The following is a 17,383-nucleotide window of genomic DNA, read 5'->3' as shown; positions in this document are numbered from 1 at the left end:
AATACCAAGCATTAAGCTGTGCATTAAAGACCAAAGATGGGTCAATGCAAATCTTACACCCTCACAATGCCTTTCTAGTGAAGAGTGGTGCAAACAGACAATTACAATTTAAGTGATAATGACTGTAATGCAGTTAATGGGGCACAAGGGAGGTTACTTATCATTGGGCAAGGATGGCTGGGAAGGTTGCCCAGACAGGAAAGGTTTGGGTTGAACATGCGAATGTTGGGAAGGAAGCCAGGGTGAGGGGGTTCCAGGCTCAGGAAGCAGCAGCAGAAGCCTGCCCGGGAGACTATGCAAGTAATTCTTTCTGCTTGGCATTAAGAGAATCACTGCATGTGACCTCTAAGGTGTTCACGTCCTATTTTGTGGAGAATGGACACTGTCAAAGTTTTTGCAGCATGAAATGACATGATCAGGTTTGTGTTCTAGAAAACCACAATTTTATAAAGTTGTGCAAAACCCAGTGATTGAGGGGAACAGGAAGGTGGCTATGACGTTGTTCTGTTTGGCCCATTACAGTTGCCACCCTTGCATGTTCAGCCGGGAGGAGAAAACAGGGTGCACCTAGGTTAGAGGCAGGAGAGTTGGTATTTCAGGTTTGAGGTGAGCTGTGAAAGGCAGAGGTGATGCTCAGTGCTGTCCCCAGATTTGGAGTTTAGGTAGCCAGTAGTGCCTGTACCAGTGTAGGGGCAACAGAGAAAACAGGCTTAGCTTTGTGGAAGATAATGAGTTTGGTTTGGGGCATACAAAATTACCCAGGCCCATTCAAGTGGCATGTTGAGAGAGGTCTGGGACATGTATGGCATCTCTGAGAGACAGATGTGGGATTCAATGGTAGTGAACTAGTATTTCAAGTTGGGTATGGGTGAATACCTGAGAGGAACTGTAGGATCTCAAACTTGCTTAAGCAGATGTTTACCTGAGGAAAAAAAAAATTGTAGAAGTCTGAACAGAGATAAAAGCTATGAAGATTTTTAAAGCAAATATGACAGATGTGTCTACTGTTTTGTCTGTGGGATAGAAATAATAATAAAAAAGTTTCTCTGTTATTCAAGTGTGTATCTTTTACAAGGAGACTTATGGGGAGCAGGGAAATACCATGGTCTATTGTCTGTAATTATGGAAGTTGTTAATAAAAACTTAAAAAATAAAACAAAAATATAGAGACTTGTGCTGGGGGATAATGAGGTTAAAGAAATACAACAGTACAACATATGAGAATGAGTAACTGGCTACAGGGTCAATTTCTAGAAATTTATTACTAGGGCATGTCACAAAGTACTTTTTCTAATGATTAAAAGGTATAATTTGGGGCTGGAGAGATGATCAGTGCTTATGGTACTGGCCTGCGATACCTAACAACCCGGGTTCATTTCCCTAGTACCCACGTAAAGCCTGATGCACAACGTGGTGCATGCATCTGGAGTTGGTTTGCAGTGGCTACAGGCCCTGGTGCGCCCATTGTCATTTTCTCTCTCTCTTTCTCTCCTTGCAAATAAATAATTTTTTTAAGTTTACAAAAACTGCAATTGAACAATTAGAAACAGACATTTATCAGGTCAATGTATGTAGCATTTATCATGCTGGAAAGGAATCCATAAACTTTTTCTTTGCTTTTTTTATGAACATGGTGTATCTCTAGTTCTTCTTTAATTTCTGTCATTAGAGTTTTATAGTTTTCCTTACATATAGATCTTGTACATATTTTGATATATCTAAGCTTTATCTATCAAGAGCTAGATAGTAAATGTTTTAGGCTCTGAGTCTTTGTACTGAGGAAGCAGCCTTGGATATTAAGTAAACAAATGAGGAGGTCTGTGTTCCAGTAAAACTATGTGTATTAAGAAAAACAGACTTTATGCTTGAAGATTTAGCTCAGCAGTACAGCATCAGGTGCAAGGCTCTGGATTTTGTCCCCAGAACTGAAAAAAATATTTATTTATTTTTACGTTATTTATTTATTACATCATTTATTTATTCATTATTTATTTCCTTTTATGACATTTTAATTATTTTCTTCTTTCTTTTGTAACTTTTTTATGGGGGGGAATGGGAGAGAATTGGCATGCCAGGGCCTCCAGCCACTGCAATTGACCACCAGACACTTACCACCACCTGTGCACATGTGAGACCTGGTGTGTCTGGCTTACGGGAGATCTCGAGAGTTGAACATGAGTCCTTAGACTATACAGGCAAGCACTTGAACTGCTAAGCCATCTATTCAGCCCTAAATTCTTTTATTCAAAGGTTAGTCTTGATCTTACTGAGCCACTCAACTAAGCAACCCTAGAGTTGCACTCCCTCAGGTCGTAGGAGAATTTCATGTTCCTTTGGAAATCAACTTTCTGTTTATGTGCAGCTAAATGCATCTTCCCAGATACACATTTCAGATATGAATTAAGAAATGATTTGTTAAGCAGAAAAAAGAAGCAATTTTGTTTGGGGGCATGCAAGCAGCCATTCAGGTCAAAAGAAGGGGAGCTTGGGCTGTAGTGGGCAGTGGTGACCATGGAACATGCTGAGGCCTGCCTCAGACAGGCCTTACTTCATAGCATTTCAGCTACTATGAATACTTACGATACTCTGCATTGTTGGAATAAAAATAACTATTAATAATATGCTGAGTTATTAAAGTACCTTTTATTTGAAACTTGACATATGTATGTGACTGACAGTTGTCTTTGCCCAAGGTCAAACAGCAGACTGCTTCCAGAGCTAAATATAGATTGAGAGTACTGCTCATGAAAAATGATTAGGGCCTGTGTCCCTCTCCTCACAAGTTAGAAATTGTACAGTGAGGTTTTGTATTATTTGTATTGTTGAATTGCAAAGAAAGTCTGCTCATTTGGTGCTATCTGAATTTCTGAAATGCATTCCTCTCTTGCTACAAAGGATGTTGCTTTCTCCTCATAAAGTTTGGGGGCATTAAGGGATTACAGTCACTTGAAGAAGAAAGGAGCCAGTCTGAGAATGTAAATACTAGCCTATGGATTAAGTATACTTTATGCTTTTCCATTTTTGAATAAGGCTTTAATATCTAAACATTTAGTATATCCTCACGTAATTCATGTTCATTTTTGTAATTCCATTGTTAATGCTTACAAAGGACAGATGATAGAAAACATGGCTGAACAGTATTTAGAATAAGTGAATATTCCTGGTTTTGTTCACCCTTTGGGAGCACCGTCTGCCCTTGATCCCTCAGGTCAGGGCTGCACGTGTGGGGCTGGGCCTCTTTTGGCTAGGGCTCTCTTACCAGCTCTGGCTGTGCTTCTCAATTCAGGATGAACTTCACCTCAAGAGCTTACATGCTTATCATATTAGTGCACAGTGTGTGCTCAGTGATACTGGCTGCCTTGAACTGGTAAAAGGGCATTCAAAATGCAGGGTGTCCCAGTGCACAGTGGAATGTGTCAGCCTTGCAGCTTCCTTACCCTGGCACTCTGAGCAAGGGAAGTAAATTATCCTGCCTAACTTTTTTTCTGACTGAAAAAAAAAAGAAATGATTCTGGTTGCAAATGTTGTTTTAAGTTGGGCCATACTTGCAGAAAAGAACTGACTGGATAGTAACCGCAGAGGTGTTTGAAATCGGCACAAGCAGAAGTGTATCTGTGGAGATTTCAGAATGACTACTATGAACTGATTGGTAAAAATATAAATAAATAAACTGGGTGTGGTGGCTAACAACTATAATTCAAGCACTTGGGAGGCAGAGGCAAGAGGATTGTTTTGAGTTTGAGGCCAGTCTGAATTACAATGTGAGATTGTTTCAAAAAGGAATTAAGTTTAATTTTGTAGATCTAGTTATCTGCTTATAATTCTTCCCTTTTCTGTAATGCACATATGCTGAATATGGTATGTTTTATTTTTTCTTCCTTGTGCTTTAAAGAGAAAAGCATATTCTCTTTCCAATTACTTGCTAAAATTATATACTGAGTGGCAATTCCAACTACAAATGTCTGTGACTTTCAATTTCAGAGGAGAACACAAGCACTGCAAAGGGAAGTAAAACGTCTGTTAGAAATATGACCAGAGTAAGAGTGTAATGGATATATATATATACTCCTAAATCTCACAGTCAGCCTGAGATTCTTTTCTCAGGTACTTAAATTGGGATTTTAGCAAGAGATGCCTCTTGACACTCCTTTTCCTTATGGTTTACAGCTCACATGGTAAAGCACTTACCATGCAAGTGTGAGCACTGGATTTGGATCCCCAGAAGCTATGTAAATGCCAAGTGATCATGGAGGACTACTTGCAAAGAATCCCCAGGGCCAGCTAACAGGGGCCATTTGGGGATTTTACTGGAGACTAAGCTCAGGTAGAGTCATCTCCCCAGCCCGTATTTTCTACATTTTAAAGACATGGTCTTGTTTCATAGAACAGGCTGGTTTAAATTCATGATCCATCTGCCTCAACCTCCACAGTGCAAGGTTAATCTTTTTAAAAATATTTTAGTTACATGGTAATTCATATATTACAAAGAAAAGAGTAATATTAATCTCATAAAACTCCATGAGTGTTCTTGGGGGTCACAGGTTGCTGCTTTTCTGGAAGTTGGATGCTTTCAGGAACCTTGGATATCTCCATACTCCCTACTAAGTCAGCTTTTCATGGGTGGCAGGCAGCAGTGCTGGGCTCCATCTCCAAAGGAAGCTGTCTCTTGGACTTTTATCTTAAAATAGGGTTATATTACTCCAACAGCACCAATAAAGGAATGTGGTGACAGACCATTTTAAATATACTACCATACTACCATAGAGCTCAGTTAAAATTTAAACACACTATCAGATGTTGGTTAAATTTTAAACATACGGCCATAGAGCTTGGTTAAATATTGTTTTCTGCATATTATTTTGAAATTATGATGATCTGTTTCATTAGGTATATGTTTGACACTAATAACATTTAACCTAGTCATGCAGAACTCTGGATCAGATGTGAGCATCTGCATATGCAGACAATAGTACAAATGAAACAGTTACTATTAATACACAGACTGATAAACTATGAAGAAACAAAACTCACTGTGACAGTGCAATTTGATTTAAAAATTGCCACTTACTCTCCAAGATTTTGCCCAAATTACAAGGGTATTATCCCTGGAACTGCATTCAGCAGTATTCAACAGCAGGGTGGTCTCTCTGGCGCTGCATTCAGCAGAGTTCAACAGCAGGGTGGTCTCTCTGGCGCTGCATTCAGCAGTGTTCAACAGCAGGGTGGTCTCTCTGGCGCTGCATTCAGCAGAGTTCAACAGCAGGGTGGTCTCTCTGGCGCTGCATTCAGCAGTATTCAACAGCAGGGTGGTCTCTCTGGCGCTGCATTCAGCAGAGTTCAACAGCAGGGTGGTCTCTCTGGCGCTGCATTCAGCAGTATTCAACAGCAGGGTGGTCTCTCTGGCGCTGCATTCAGCAGAGTTCAACAGCAGGGTGGTCTCTCTGGCGCTGCATTCAGCAGAGTTCAACAGCAGGGTGGTCTCTCTGGCGCTGCATTCAGCAGTATTCAACAGCAGGGTGGTCTCTCTGGCGCTGCATTCAGCAGAGTTCAACAGCAGGGTGGTCTCTCTGGCGCTGCATTCAGCAGAGTTCAACAGCAGGGTGGTCTCTCTGGCGCTGCATTCAGCAGAGTTCAACAGCAGGGTGGTCTCTCTGGCGCTGCATTCAGCAGAGTTCAACAGCAGGGTGGTCTCTCTGGCGCTGCATTCAGCAGTATTCAACAGCAGGGTGGTCTCTCTGGCGCTGCATTCAGCAGAGTTCAACAGCAGGGTGGTCTCTCTGGCGCTGCATTCAGCAGTGTTCAACAGCAGGGTGGTCTCTCTGACGCTGCATTTGGCAGTGTTCAACATCAGGGTGGTCTCCCTGGCACCGCATTTCAGCCAGGGGCTGTTTGTTTGAAGGCCAGAGGTAGAAGTAGTAACTTAAGCTGATGCCCAAGCAGGGCAGAGAATGGGTAGAGGAAGAAGCCGGAGAGCTAGCTGGTGCAAAACCAGTGCAGGTGCTATTTTATTCAGACATTTAATTCTCTTCTTCCCCTTTCCTAAATACTGCTTGCTTTGTAACAACAGTTTAGAATCTGAGAATGAATTTACTTGGTAAAATTCTGACTGGTCACACATTCATAGCTGTCAATAGCAGACAGAGCTAGGATTCTAAAGGTCTTGCCACTATACCAGTATTCATGATTAGAGAATGCTGGGAGTAACTCGTTTTCCTCAGTAAAGAATGCTGTCTGCAAGTACTACTCCATTCAACGCTAAAAGCAATGGTGGTAGGTAGTTGCACTGCCACTGCGCTTCCTTTGCTGTTTTAGTCACAAATCATCTAATGCTAGCACTGAAGAGGATCTTAGCATTCTGGATGCCTGGATGCAGACACTGAAGCGTAGGGAGACCCAAGGCTCGTCCAGTGTTTTCCCAGCTGGGGAGTGGCAGGGTCACAACCAGGAAGGATCTACATCTTTTTATCACTTCTCCCAGATTCAAAGCATACTCTAGGTTCCGATTTTATCTTCCTAAGGGATGTAGGCCATTTATTTGCTTTCTAGCCTTAAGAAGCTTCATATTACTACTTTTTACATTTATATACAATTCTCTTTTATATGAGAGAGAATTGGTGCACCGGGGCCTCCAGCCACTGCAATCAAACTCCAGATGCGTGCATCACCTTGTGCACATACGCAACCGTGTGCACGTGTCACCTTGTGTGTCTGACATGTGGGGTCTCGGGAGTCGAATATGGGTCCTTAGGCTTTGTAGGCAAGTGCCTTAACCGCTAAGTTATCTTTCCAGCCCTACAATTCTTACTTTATTTTTAAATATCCTGCTTATTTGAGAGAGAGAGAGAGAGAGAGAGAGAGAGAGAGAGAGAGAGCGAGCGCACGAATGAGTGTGTCAGGGCCCTTAGCCACTGGAAATGAACTCTGGATACATGTACCATCTTGTGCATCTAGCACCATCTAGCTGGGGAATTGAACCTGGGTCATTATGCTTCTCAGGCAAGTACCTTAACTGCTAAGCCATTACTCCAGCCCCAATTCTTATTTTATACTTTAGGATGTTTGTTACATGTATTGGTGAATTTGAGAGGGACTATCAGGATAGTTTAAATTTGCTATTAATTCACAGGCCAATAAGCTGTGAAGAAACAAAGCTGGTTGTGACAATGTAATTTGACTTAAAAATTTCAGGTTCATTATTTAATGAATGGCATGCCCCTTTAAGTCAAGGCAAAATAAGCATTATGTTTACATTTTAAATAACCTATAAAAGTAAAATCCATTTAAGGATACATACTACTTCAAATATTAGTTTTAATTATGTGCAGAGACCTGCTAGTTTCACTTTAGTTAAATATTTTATTTGCTTTTTGTTTTTTGGTGTATTTGGTATAGTATGTGACTAGTGTGTGTGTGTGTGTGTGTGTGTGTGTGTGTGTGTGTCTGAGAGAGAGAGAGAGAGAAAGACAGAGATATGTGTGTGCAGACACACACATATGAGGAGGCCAAAGGAGGATGTATGTCTCCCTCTATTGCTCTCCTACCTTATTTCTTTGAAATAGAATTTTTCACTGAATCTGGAACTTTCTGTTTTGTTTTTATATAATTTTGAATTTTTTATTTAATTATTCATTTATTTGAGAGAGAGAGAGAGAAAGAGAATGGGCGCATCAGGGCCTCCAGCCACTGCCAACATATTCCACGCATGCACCCCTTGTGCCTCTGGCTTACGTGGGTCCTGGGGAATCAAATCTGGGTCCTTTGGCTTTGCAGGCAAATGCATTAACTGATAAGCCATCTCTCCAACCCACATGGAACTACCGAACCAATGGCCTTAGACTTCCCCAATAGGATATTTAGAACAGCAATGTAAAGAGGATTGGAAGAGTCTGTGAGAATAAGAACAGGGTGGGTCAGTCAGTCTATGGAGAAAGAGGGGAAGAGAGAGTACAGAGCAACTCTCTTTAGTTCTAAGAGAGTAGCTCAGGCTTTACATAAACCCTGAGAGTGAGTAATGAGACTATCAGTCCACTCATTTGCCTTACTTTGCCCCTCGCCCCCACATCCAGACATAAAATTCTATGACTTTTTACATCATGAGGTCATCTGAACCCATGCACTTTCCCCTCATTATCACTCCCCAGGGTTCAGACTCAGCACCCAGAACATAATTTTCTAAATGATCTCTTCTCCAACCCTCAGCTGGCCCACGGGTCTTCACCCAACAACCAGATCAAGCTTCAGAAATCTGACCTGTTTTCCACATTAAGAATTAGTTCAAAATCTCCCCGTGGCTTCTGGATAGCTGTCCTCCATTGAGGGGCGGAGATTCTTGCTGGTCTGTATAGCTGTAGTTCTCTTTACATGGCTGAGAAGGACTGGAGTCTTCCTTTTTCTTCTGTCTTCCATGAGCTTCAGCCAGACTGAGCCACTTTGGGTTCCAGAGTATTTCCTTCTCTTTTGCCTCTTAGTTGGGTGTGGGGATTTAGCTCAGCAGATAATGAGTGCTTCTGTCCTCAGCGGAGGGGGGGGGGGTCACAAAGACAAAAGGGGGGAACTTGCCTCTCAGCTGCTGGGTGGCTATGTGGGTATTTCCTCTCCTGCCGCAGACTCTCCTGGATAATTCTGATCTAAACCTTGAGGGATGGCCACTACTTCTGGAACCTTCTGCATCTTCTACCAGCCTGTGTTAGGAACCCCCATTCTTGTCCCTGAATCTTTGTTACTCCTCTCCACCTTCACTTGGTGCACTGCTTAGCCACCCTCATCATTTTATCTAACCAAAGGAAGGCTCCTCAAAGCAGGGGCTGCCTCACGACTATACTACTACTAATGTTACACAGTGTCTTGAACCCCGTAGATGGGAATTAGGAGTCGTAGAGAAGCCAAATGAGCTGTTCTTTTTTTTTTTTCTGCATTTTCTTTTTTATGAAGGAGAGACAGAATAGGTGTACTAGAGCCTCCAGCCACTGCAGTTGAACCGCAGACGCTTGCGCCATCTTGTGGGCATGTGCGACCTTGTGCGCTTGCATCACCTTGTGCGTCTGGATTACGTGAGATCTGGAGAGTCTAACATGGGTCCTTAGGCTTTGCAGGCAAGCGCCTTAACTGTTAGGCAATCTCTCCAGCCTGCTTACTGTTGTTTGATTAGACCAGGGAGCACCAGCAAACCTACTCAGAGCTGGGGTTTCAGGAGTACGCAGCCACGCCCAGCTTCTTAGGCTGCTGCCAGGGATTGAGCTCAGGTCTTAATCCTGCACACCAAGCACTCCTACCCATTGAGCCATCTTCCCATCTCCAAGTATTTGCTTCTATTACATAGATCCTCACAATAGTACTAATCTTGAGAAATAAACGTGTATATTAATCTTTCTGTGAGCCACAGAAACAAATAGCTCATATCACTTGATATAGTCTAAAAAGCACCCTTAACATGCTTATAAACTTAAATATCAAAAGTCTAGCCTATTGCATGTGGAAATGCTTTCTCCTCATTCCTTTTGGAAGAAGGAATACATCCATAGCATGCTATATTAAAAGGAGTTCTCTGGGTTGCCAACTTTACGGTAGAGGTTTAGTAGTAGTATATTTCTCCTACATAAACAAGACTTCTAACCTGGAATAGTAGTTCATACATGGTGTTCCACCTATTTGGGGGCTGAGGCAGGAGAATCACAACTTCGAGGATTGCCTGGATATAGAGTGAGTTCACAGACTGGCTAACTTTAAGGAGACACTATTTCTTCCCTCTAAGCACAACAGGCAAAGGCCAGGAATAGAGCTCAGAGGTAGAATGCTTGCCTAGTATGGTAAGGTCCAGGGTTCAATTCCCTTTACCACCCAAATTCTATTTTTCTGAAAAAAAAAATGTCACTGAAAATGTATCCTAGTGCTTGTCAACTTAATTGGGTTAAAAAATGCAACATGAGCTGGGCATGGTGGCACACGCCTTTAATACCAGCACTCGGCAGGCAGAGGTAGGAGGATTCCTATGAGTTCGAGGCCAACCTGAGATTGCATAGTGAATTCCAGGTCAGCCTGGGCTAGAGTGAGACCCTACCTCAAAAAAAAAAAAAAAAAAAAATTGGGGCTGGAGAGATGGCTTAGCGGTTAAGGCACTTGCCTATGAAGCCTAAGGACTCAGGTTCAGTTCTCTAGGTCCCATGTTAGCTAGATGCACATCGTGGCACACACATATGGAGTTTGTTTGCATTGGCTAGAGACCCTAGTGTGCTTATTCTCCCCCCCCCACTCTGTACCTCTGTATCTAATATATAAATAAAAAAAATGATTTTAAAAATGCCACATGTAGAATTGGTAAGGTTGGTTAGTTTATACTTCTTTGGATGGCTGGGGAGATAGGTGTGCAGTGGCCAGAACCCCTTGAGGTTTCCCTCTCCCCCACTCCTGGCAGATGGACGTGTGTGCCAGGCTAGGAAACAGAGTGAGATGCTGGTACCGAGCAGCCCTTCATTCCAAGTGTCATAACTGAGGGCACTATCCACATGAGATAACCGATTTTAAACCATCGCATATCATGTGGATGTCATGACTTTGGAAATTAATAGTTTTGCTGCCCTTGAATTTGCCCTGTCACCTTGTGGTTTCTTGCAGAGTGATGCCCTTACCCACCTCATCTGTTTCTCCATGCCACATCTAGAGTTGGGGTATTTTGTAGGCTACTGAGGTATTTGATGCTGCCATTTCAAAATTCACAATATTGGTCGATGCTTTAGCCAGGAGAAAAGGCAGGGTCTCAGGAGTAGGCAGCGAACTTTAAAAGACGTGCTGCAAAGTGTACAGAAAGGTGGGCTGCCCTCCCCTGCACCACCTCCATTGTTCCAGCAGTTTGCAGGGTAGTTAAAGGCACTCCAGCCGGGTAGCATTCCCAGTATCCTGCTCCTTGCGTTTCCTGATAAAGCAAACAAACCAAAGTCTCCTGGGCAGAAAAGAAATCTCTTCCTCTTTAAACAGCAGACAGAAAGTAATGGCTTTCCCGGTTTGAATTTACGTGTGCAACTGTGCGTTTGTGTGTAGGACAAAGGAGTCGTGCTTCCCCCCACCCTTTTCTGTTACCTTCTTAAAGCCGCACAGCTTCCACGCGAGACACTATTCTAAGGCCGGGGTACCTGCTGGGGAGATTTAGGTGAGCAGAAGGCCCCTTCCCCGGGCCTGGCGGGTCCCAGAGCTGCGGCTGGGCTGGAGCGGGAGGAGGAGCCTGCGCTCGCTCGGCAGGCAGCTGCGGTTCCCTCTTCCTGGCGTGCGGGCGTGCGGGCGGGGTGGGCGGCTCCTCCGCTCCCAGCTCGCAGTCGCCCGCGGTGGCCGCAGTCTCCCGTGAGGTTCCCGGCCACAGGAACGGGCCAGGCACGCCAGGGCCATGGGCCAGCTCTGCTGCTTCCCCTTCTCCCGCGACGACGGGAAGATCTGTGAGTACGGCCAGGGTCCCTGGTGCTGGCTGTGGGGTGTCTTAGGGTGAGTTTGGGGTTTCTCAGGTGAAACCTAACAGCATGTGCTTTTCAGATGCATTTCTAAGGGCAGGTGTGAAAGTACATTAAGTGCACTGATGGGCTCCATACCACTGGAAACTCCTTTCTCGTTTTCCTTTGCTGGTACTGTCAGCCCTTCTCCATCTCGCTATGGAGCCAGAGTTTAGTTGTGAGTTTCTTTAAATCCCTGCATTGCATCCGATGCATTGCACAAGGCAGACCTCTCCCGTGTGCAAGGGGCGCGTTTGCAGAGCACTGCTCTGTGGGAAGGGGTAGAAGGTGAAGCTGATTCCAAAATGACGTTTCTTGGACATTTGCAGACACTTTCACGGGTCCTGTGCTTTGTTCTTCAGGAGAGGGATCAGGTATAACTATAAAACCACCACTGACTATACATGCTGCTTGCCTAGCAAAATCCAAATGTCAGGCAGATCCCACACCTGCTTCTGGGCTAGAACTCACGGACAGTGGCGATATTTACATTGAGAAGATTTCCTCTTTGGTTTCTGGGTGTTCACTTGGGTTTTAGCTCTGTTGTATGACTATGCATTTGAATGACGGGAACAGAGTTTGCCTCATGATACTTGTCTTGAAACACAGAATATCTGCTTCATCTTCAATAAAATGTCTCCAGTCACTGCTAAATTCACAGCCATGTAGCTGTCACATTGGTGTGCCATTCCTGTCTAACTAGGTCCTCAGAATTTTATATCTAGTTCAGATACTCCAAGAGCCACGTCTAGTTCATATTTCCTGCTGCTTGTGCTTCAGGAAACTGGGCAGAGACCCGTTTAAAAAACTTAATATATATTCTATGCCTTTTCGCTTGAGAAATGAGGCAGTTTTTATAAGAAATCTTTTGGAAATGCCCTGGAATAAATCTTGGGAGACTTTGGCATGCTTGGTTGTTAACAAGAGGCAGTAAACTGCTGTGAATTTGACTTGTGAAATGATACTGTGCAGAGTGACAGTCCCCAAGAACCTCATTCACTTCCTGGGAGTGAGCAAGGGCATTCATTTGCAGCTTGAAACTTCTCAGCTGTGTGCCAGAACGATTTATGTGTAGTTCCAGGAGACCTGGGTGGTCTCACTGTGAAGGGCATCCCTATCTGCCCATCCTTGGCATGGGCCCTCTGTCCTTCCTTGGGTCTTTACAGTGCTCGGCATCTCTGAAAGCAAGCTTCTTGCTACAGGCTGAAGTCAGGTCTCAGTGCAATCAGGCATGTGTTCCTTTCTGTCTTTATTATCTGAGATGGTTGCAAAATCTTGTGTTTTCGACCACTCCTTCCCAACATTAGTTGACAGAATTTTGTACAGTGCTTTTTGGGATGTCTGTCAAATTCCCAATTTGCAGAAGGAAATGAGGGCGGAGTGCTCTTTCTAAAGAGAAGCAGTCCAGAAGCACAAATGCTTCTTGCCTGGTCTCCCATAGCCCCACTTTCCCCATCATTCTTTCTCCTGGTTTTGATTTTGTTCTTGCTTCACTGTTCTTCCCATGCTCCCTTTGCACACACCACACACATGCCTTAGGACCATCCCTCCATGAGTTCAGTTTCTCTACTACAGGGTGGTCTAGGTTCCAAGGCCATATGCTTATCATGCACACCTGATAGGGGAAGTTAAAAAGTGGCAGAGATTTCACTGCCTAGCATATCCCAAGGAAAGCATAAATTTGCTCTATCAAGTGTACAAGTTGTATTGGTAATGTGTGAAAGAATCCGCCAAAGATAACTGGGAGGGCCTGATGCCATGTCCATCTTGTCACTGGATTGTGCAGTGACCTGTGTCATATTTATCTTTAGGTTCTCAACTACATAGTAGCTTTGTTAGCCTTCTCTAAGTGCTTTGCGCAAGCAAAATCCCATAGCTGCGCTTCCAGTAGTGTTGTAAGGGGTAAGGGGCTGGGAATGTTCCTCTGGAGGGCAGCTCAAATGACAGAGAACTCAGTATGTTTGGTGAAAGGTTAAACTTAAATTCTCAAACCACAGGTGAGTTGGAAAGCCCTTCCTCATCCTCTGCAGTTCTACAGAGATACAGCAAGGATAGACGCAGTGGGCCAAGCGGTAAGCGTCCAGTGACCCCTCCTTCTCCTGCTGTGTTGTCCTGCATTGGCCCTTTGGTGGTGGTGCTAGGGAATAGTCAGAACTCTGATTTAATTGATTTATTAGTGCTATGACTATTACCAGTTAATAGCAACTGAAATGATTCTCTAATCAACTAGCTGTGCCAGGGCCTAAGTTCATGTTGAACGTTAACTCTACTTACCTGGGATCTTGATAATAGGGTAAAAATAAAATACAGCAGAGCTTGTCATGGCAGATGTATCAGTTAACAAGGCACAAAGCAGAACTTTTGGTTTAAATCCCAGAAGTTGAACCTTTTTCTAAGTTTTATACTTTTTAGGGACCATAGTAAATAGAGTCTATTGTAAAATAATGTATGTTTCTTAGAAAAATGGACTCTTGTGTCTCTATATGAAAATATTTTTTTCAATTTATATATATATATATATATATATGTATGTATATACACACATATATATACATATATAAAAAAGAATGTATATATATATATATATATATATATATATATATATATATATATATATTCTTTTTTTTTTTTACTTGAGAGTGAGAGAGAGAGAATGGGCATACCAGGACCTCTAGCCACTGCAAACTTAACTCCAGATACATGTGCTACTTTGTGCATCTGGCTTTACCTGGGTACTGGGAAATCGAATCCAGGTCCTTAGGCTTTGCAGGCAAGCACCTTAACCACTGAACAACTCTTCCAGCCCCAAATATTCTTGACATTAAAAATTACTTCAGATATTGTAGGATGAATGATATTGTGTTTTCCAATGTCATATTTTTTCTGATTTTTTTTTCTAGAACTGTTTTCTTTGAATTCCCTTGTTTCTAATAGTGAGCAGCCTGAAAGGCATGCCATGGCCCAGGTATGCTGGCTGCCATTTGCCACCTCTTCCAGCAACCTCACAGGAAACTTGGCAATGAGATGTCTCTGTAACTAACTACAGAACACCTTCACTGCTCTTTTCCTCTTTCACATTCTCCCATTTTGGAGTATTTTGCTTTAAAAATTTTTTTTTGGTTTATTTTTATTTATTTATTTGAAAGCAACAGACAGAGAAAGAAAGAGGCAGATAGAGACACACAGAGAGAGAGAGAGTGGGTGCACCAGGGCCTCTAGCCACTGCAAACAAGCTCCAGACCCATGTGCCCCCTTGTGCATCTGGCTAATGTGTGTCCTGGGGAATCGAGCCTCGAACCGGGATCCTTAGGCTTCACGGGCAAGCACTTAACTGCTAAGGCATCTCTCCAGCCCATATTTTGCTTTTATGTAGAAGGAAGGAACTAAGTGAATGTCCAAAGGTAAACTTATCTGCTACATTGGGTAGTCTCCTGTGACTGGAAGGGTTCAAGCATACGACGGGATGCAGCAAGGGAGCATGGGCCAGTCGAGTACAGGCCACGCTGACAACTCCGCTGCTTCCTAGTTTCAGTACTCTCTGAGGCTGAAAACAAATGTTAATGTGTGTACTTTAATAAGACACACATTTTAAGTTTGCCCATGAAATGTTTCCATGCCATCTTTTTTGTGTCAGGTTTCTTACCAGGCCCATGTAGTATTCAGTTCATAAATATGAATCAGATTTCAAGATCATTTTTAATGGTTTTGTATTGGTGGTGTTACATTAGCACATTAATTGAGGTATACAGTGTGGATTTCATCTGTTCTGAATATCCATGTCATTGAAAAGTAATTATCACAATGGTGATTACTCATGTACACTTGGGGAAGTCTATTTAAATGTTCCAGTACTCTAGGAGGCCTCCTGGAAATCTTACAACCATATATCTTGTTCTTCTCATTTCTACTCACAATATACTGATTTCATGGTTAGTGCTCATTGTCTACTCTGTTGATCACACTGGCTTCTGGCACCCACACTCAGGACATGGGTTTGTATATTGTGTAGATGCACCACACCCTGATGCAGGGTCTGACCCAAAGGAGGTATGCTCTGATGTCTGTCACTGGAGGATAGCACACACTTCTTGTTCAGCTAGACTGTGAGAAATGTTACAGTCTGAAATGACTCTGACTACTTTGATTTTGAAAGCTTATTCATTTTCCTCCATTTATCCCTTAGAGCTAAAAGTCTAGGGATTACAAAAATGAGTATGTAGGCATGATTCTTTTTCTTTTTCTTCCTCTCATTTCCTCATCTTTCCCCTTATCTCCCTTTCTTCCATTTCCTCTTCTGCTTAACTTACAAATGCTTACCATGGATCAGTTTTATTTTTCAAAACTGTTTATTAAATGCAGTTATTCAAAATATATGCTTCCCAACTATCCCATTTCAGAGAGGAAGTTGCTGGCAGGAAATTTCTCAGTTATAGTCCTCTGGGGTGTTATGGGGACAAGAGCTGGCAGGAGGCCCAGATCCCAGGCTACCCCTTTCTTAGGCAGAGAGGCCAGCAGTGCTGTGTAACCCAAAACGACATTTTGCATCAGTTCTCTGTGGGTAATATTGTGGTGGCAGCAGTAATGTACAATGTGAAACATCTAGCCATAGTCAATAATGATTCAATTTTCCCATTATTAAATAAGGTATACCCAGCAGGTTTATTTCTAAGATTAAGGTTAGAATATTAGAGTAAATCTTGCAGTTACTTTTAACTTTCACCTCCTTGGTTCTGTCTATTGACTCAGAGGCAATGAGGGAACCATATTTCCTCTTGTTGTTATTAGACTTTTTGAGCATTTGTCTACATTCTTCAAGCAGATGCTGAGCAATTTTCCTTGGGATTCCCTAGATTATAGGATTGTACCCAGTCCCTGGCACAACCATTAGCTGCTATGACCTATCCCTGTGTCTTCATTCCCAGGGCCATGTCAGAAAGGAGTAGGAGGGGGAGGGGCACATGATGATTTTAGCTGTCAAAGAAAACTTTGTATCTGTTCTGCTTTTTGGACAAGATTAAGTTATCGTAAGTGCTCTTGGGAAGAATTTAGAGCAAAATAGTACCATAAATTAAACAGTGGTAATAACAGCCCAAAACAGTGTCTCATGGGGGAATTTCATGCATTAGTTTAAGTCTAGTAAAACTCTTTAAGAGGCCAGGCGTGGTGGCACACAACTTTGATCCTAGCACTCAGGAGGTGGAGGTAGGAGGATGGCCATGAGTTCAAGGCCAGCTTTAGACTATATACTGAATTCCAGGTTAGCCTGGGCTAGAGCAAGGTCCTACCTCAAAAAACCAAAACAACAACAAACTCTTTAAGGACATATGATAAATCACTCTCCCTAAGTCAGTTTGATTAGGACTATGCTTTGCCCGCAGTGGAAAGACTCAAAAGTGCCTCAAAACTGCTCCTCTTGCCATGTGGTAGAAAACATTTCCTCCTTACCCTGGTGGAAAATTGGGGACTTAGAAGGTCAGACCTTGAATTGTTGAGTAGACTTATGGCATCTACCAACACAGTATCATTTATTTGGGGGCTCCCTCTCTGTCTTCTAGGAGTTCATCTATCCTAATATCTTGCTTTCTGCCCTGGGAGAAATGTGGGGCCCACACATAGTTAACCATAGTCTCCTTAGAATGTCATAAATGGTCATTCTAAGAATGAAATTAGCACAGAAGAAAAAAAGTAAGAAACTACTCTGGTGTTTTTGACCTTTTGAGATTGGCTATGCCCAAGACCTTCCCCACAACATAAAGCAATACATATCCCCATTTTCTCTACTCACACTTTGTTGGGCTAAACCTTTGTTACCTATAACCATAGGCTTTGGACATTTGTCTAGGGGACTTCCCATGTATAGCAGTTACCTTATCATTGCTAGGACAGAACAGCCAACTAGAAGCGGCTGG

The 17,383-nt window shown here is 42.9% G+C and overlaps 1 protein-coding gene and 1 non-coding gene across 9 annotated transcripts in view; both read left to right on the top strand.

Moving 5' to 3' along the window:
- Akap7 (A-kinase anchoring protein 7) overlaps positions 1–17,383 on the top strand; it is a 141,161-nt gene that overhangs the window by 100,540 nt on the left and 23,238 nt on the right. For 3 of the 8 annotated variants that reach the window (XM_045159662.1, XM_045159664.1, XM_045159663.1), the window contains exon 8: positions 13,472–13,546. The exons of 3 other annotated variants lie outside the window; for them this stretch is intronic. In XM_045159662.1, the coding sequence (XP_045015597.1) occupies positions 13,472–13,546 (75 nt within the window). Of the gene's footprint in view, positions 1–11,294; positions 11,424–13,471; positions 13,547–17,383 lie in introns of those variants that run through there. 2 more of the 8 variants (XM_004651206.2, XM_004651207.2) reach the window with 2 other exon arrangements.
- Positions 9,466–9,599, top strand: LOC123463899. Its single transcript, XR_006639267.1, has one exon. It is a non-coding gene; the product is annotated as a small nucleolar RNA U109 (small nucleolar RNA).

This window comes from Jaculus jaculus, chromosome 9 (assembly GCF_020740685.1).
Source record: "Jaculus jaculus isolate mJacJac1 chromosome 9, mJacJac1.mat.Y.cur, whole genome shotgun sequence".
Taxonomy (NCBI): Eukaryota; Metazoa; Chordata; class Mammalia; order Rodentia; family Dipodidae; genus Jaculus; species Jaculus jaculus.
This window is presented reverse-complemented; position numbering and strand designations above follow the sequence as displayed.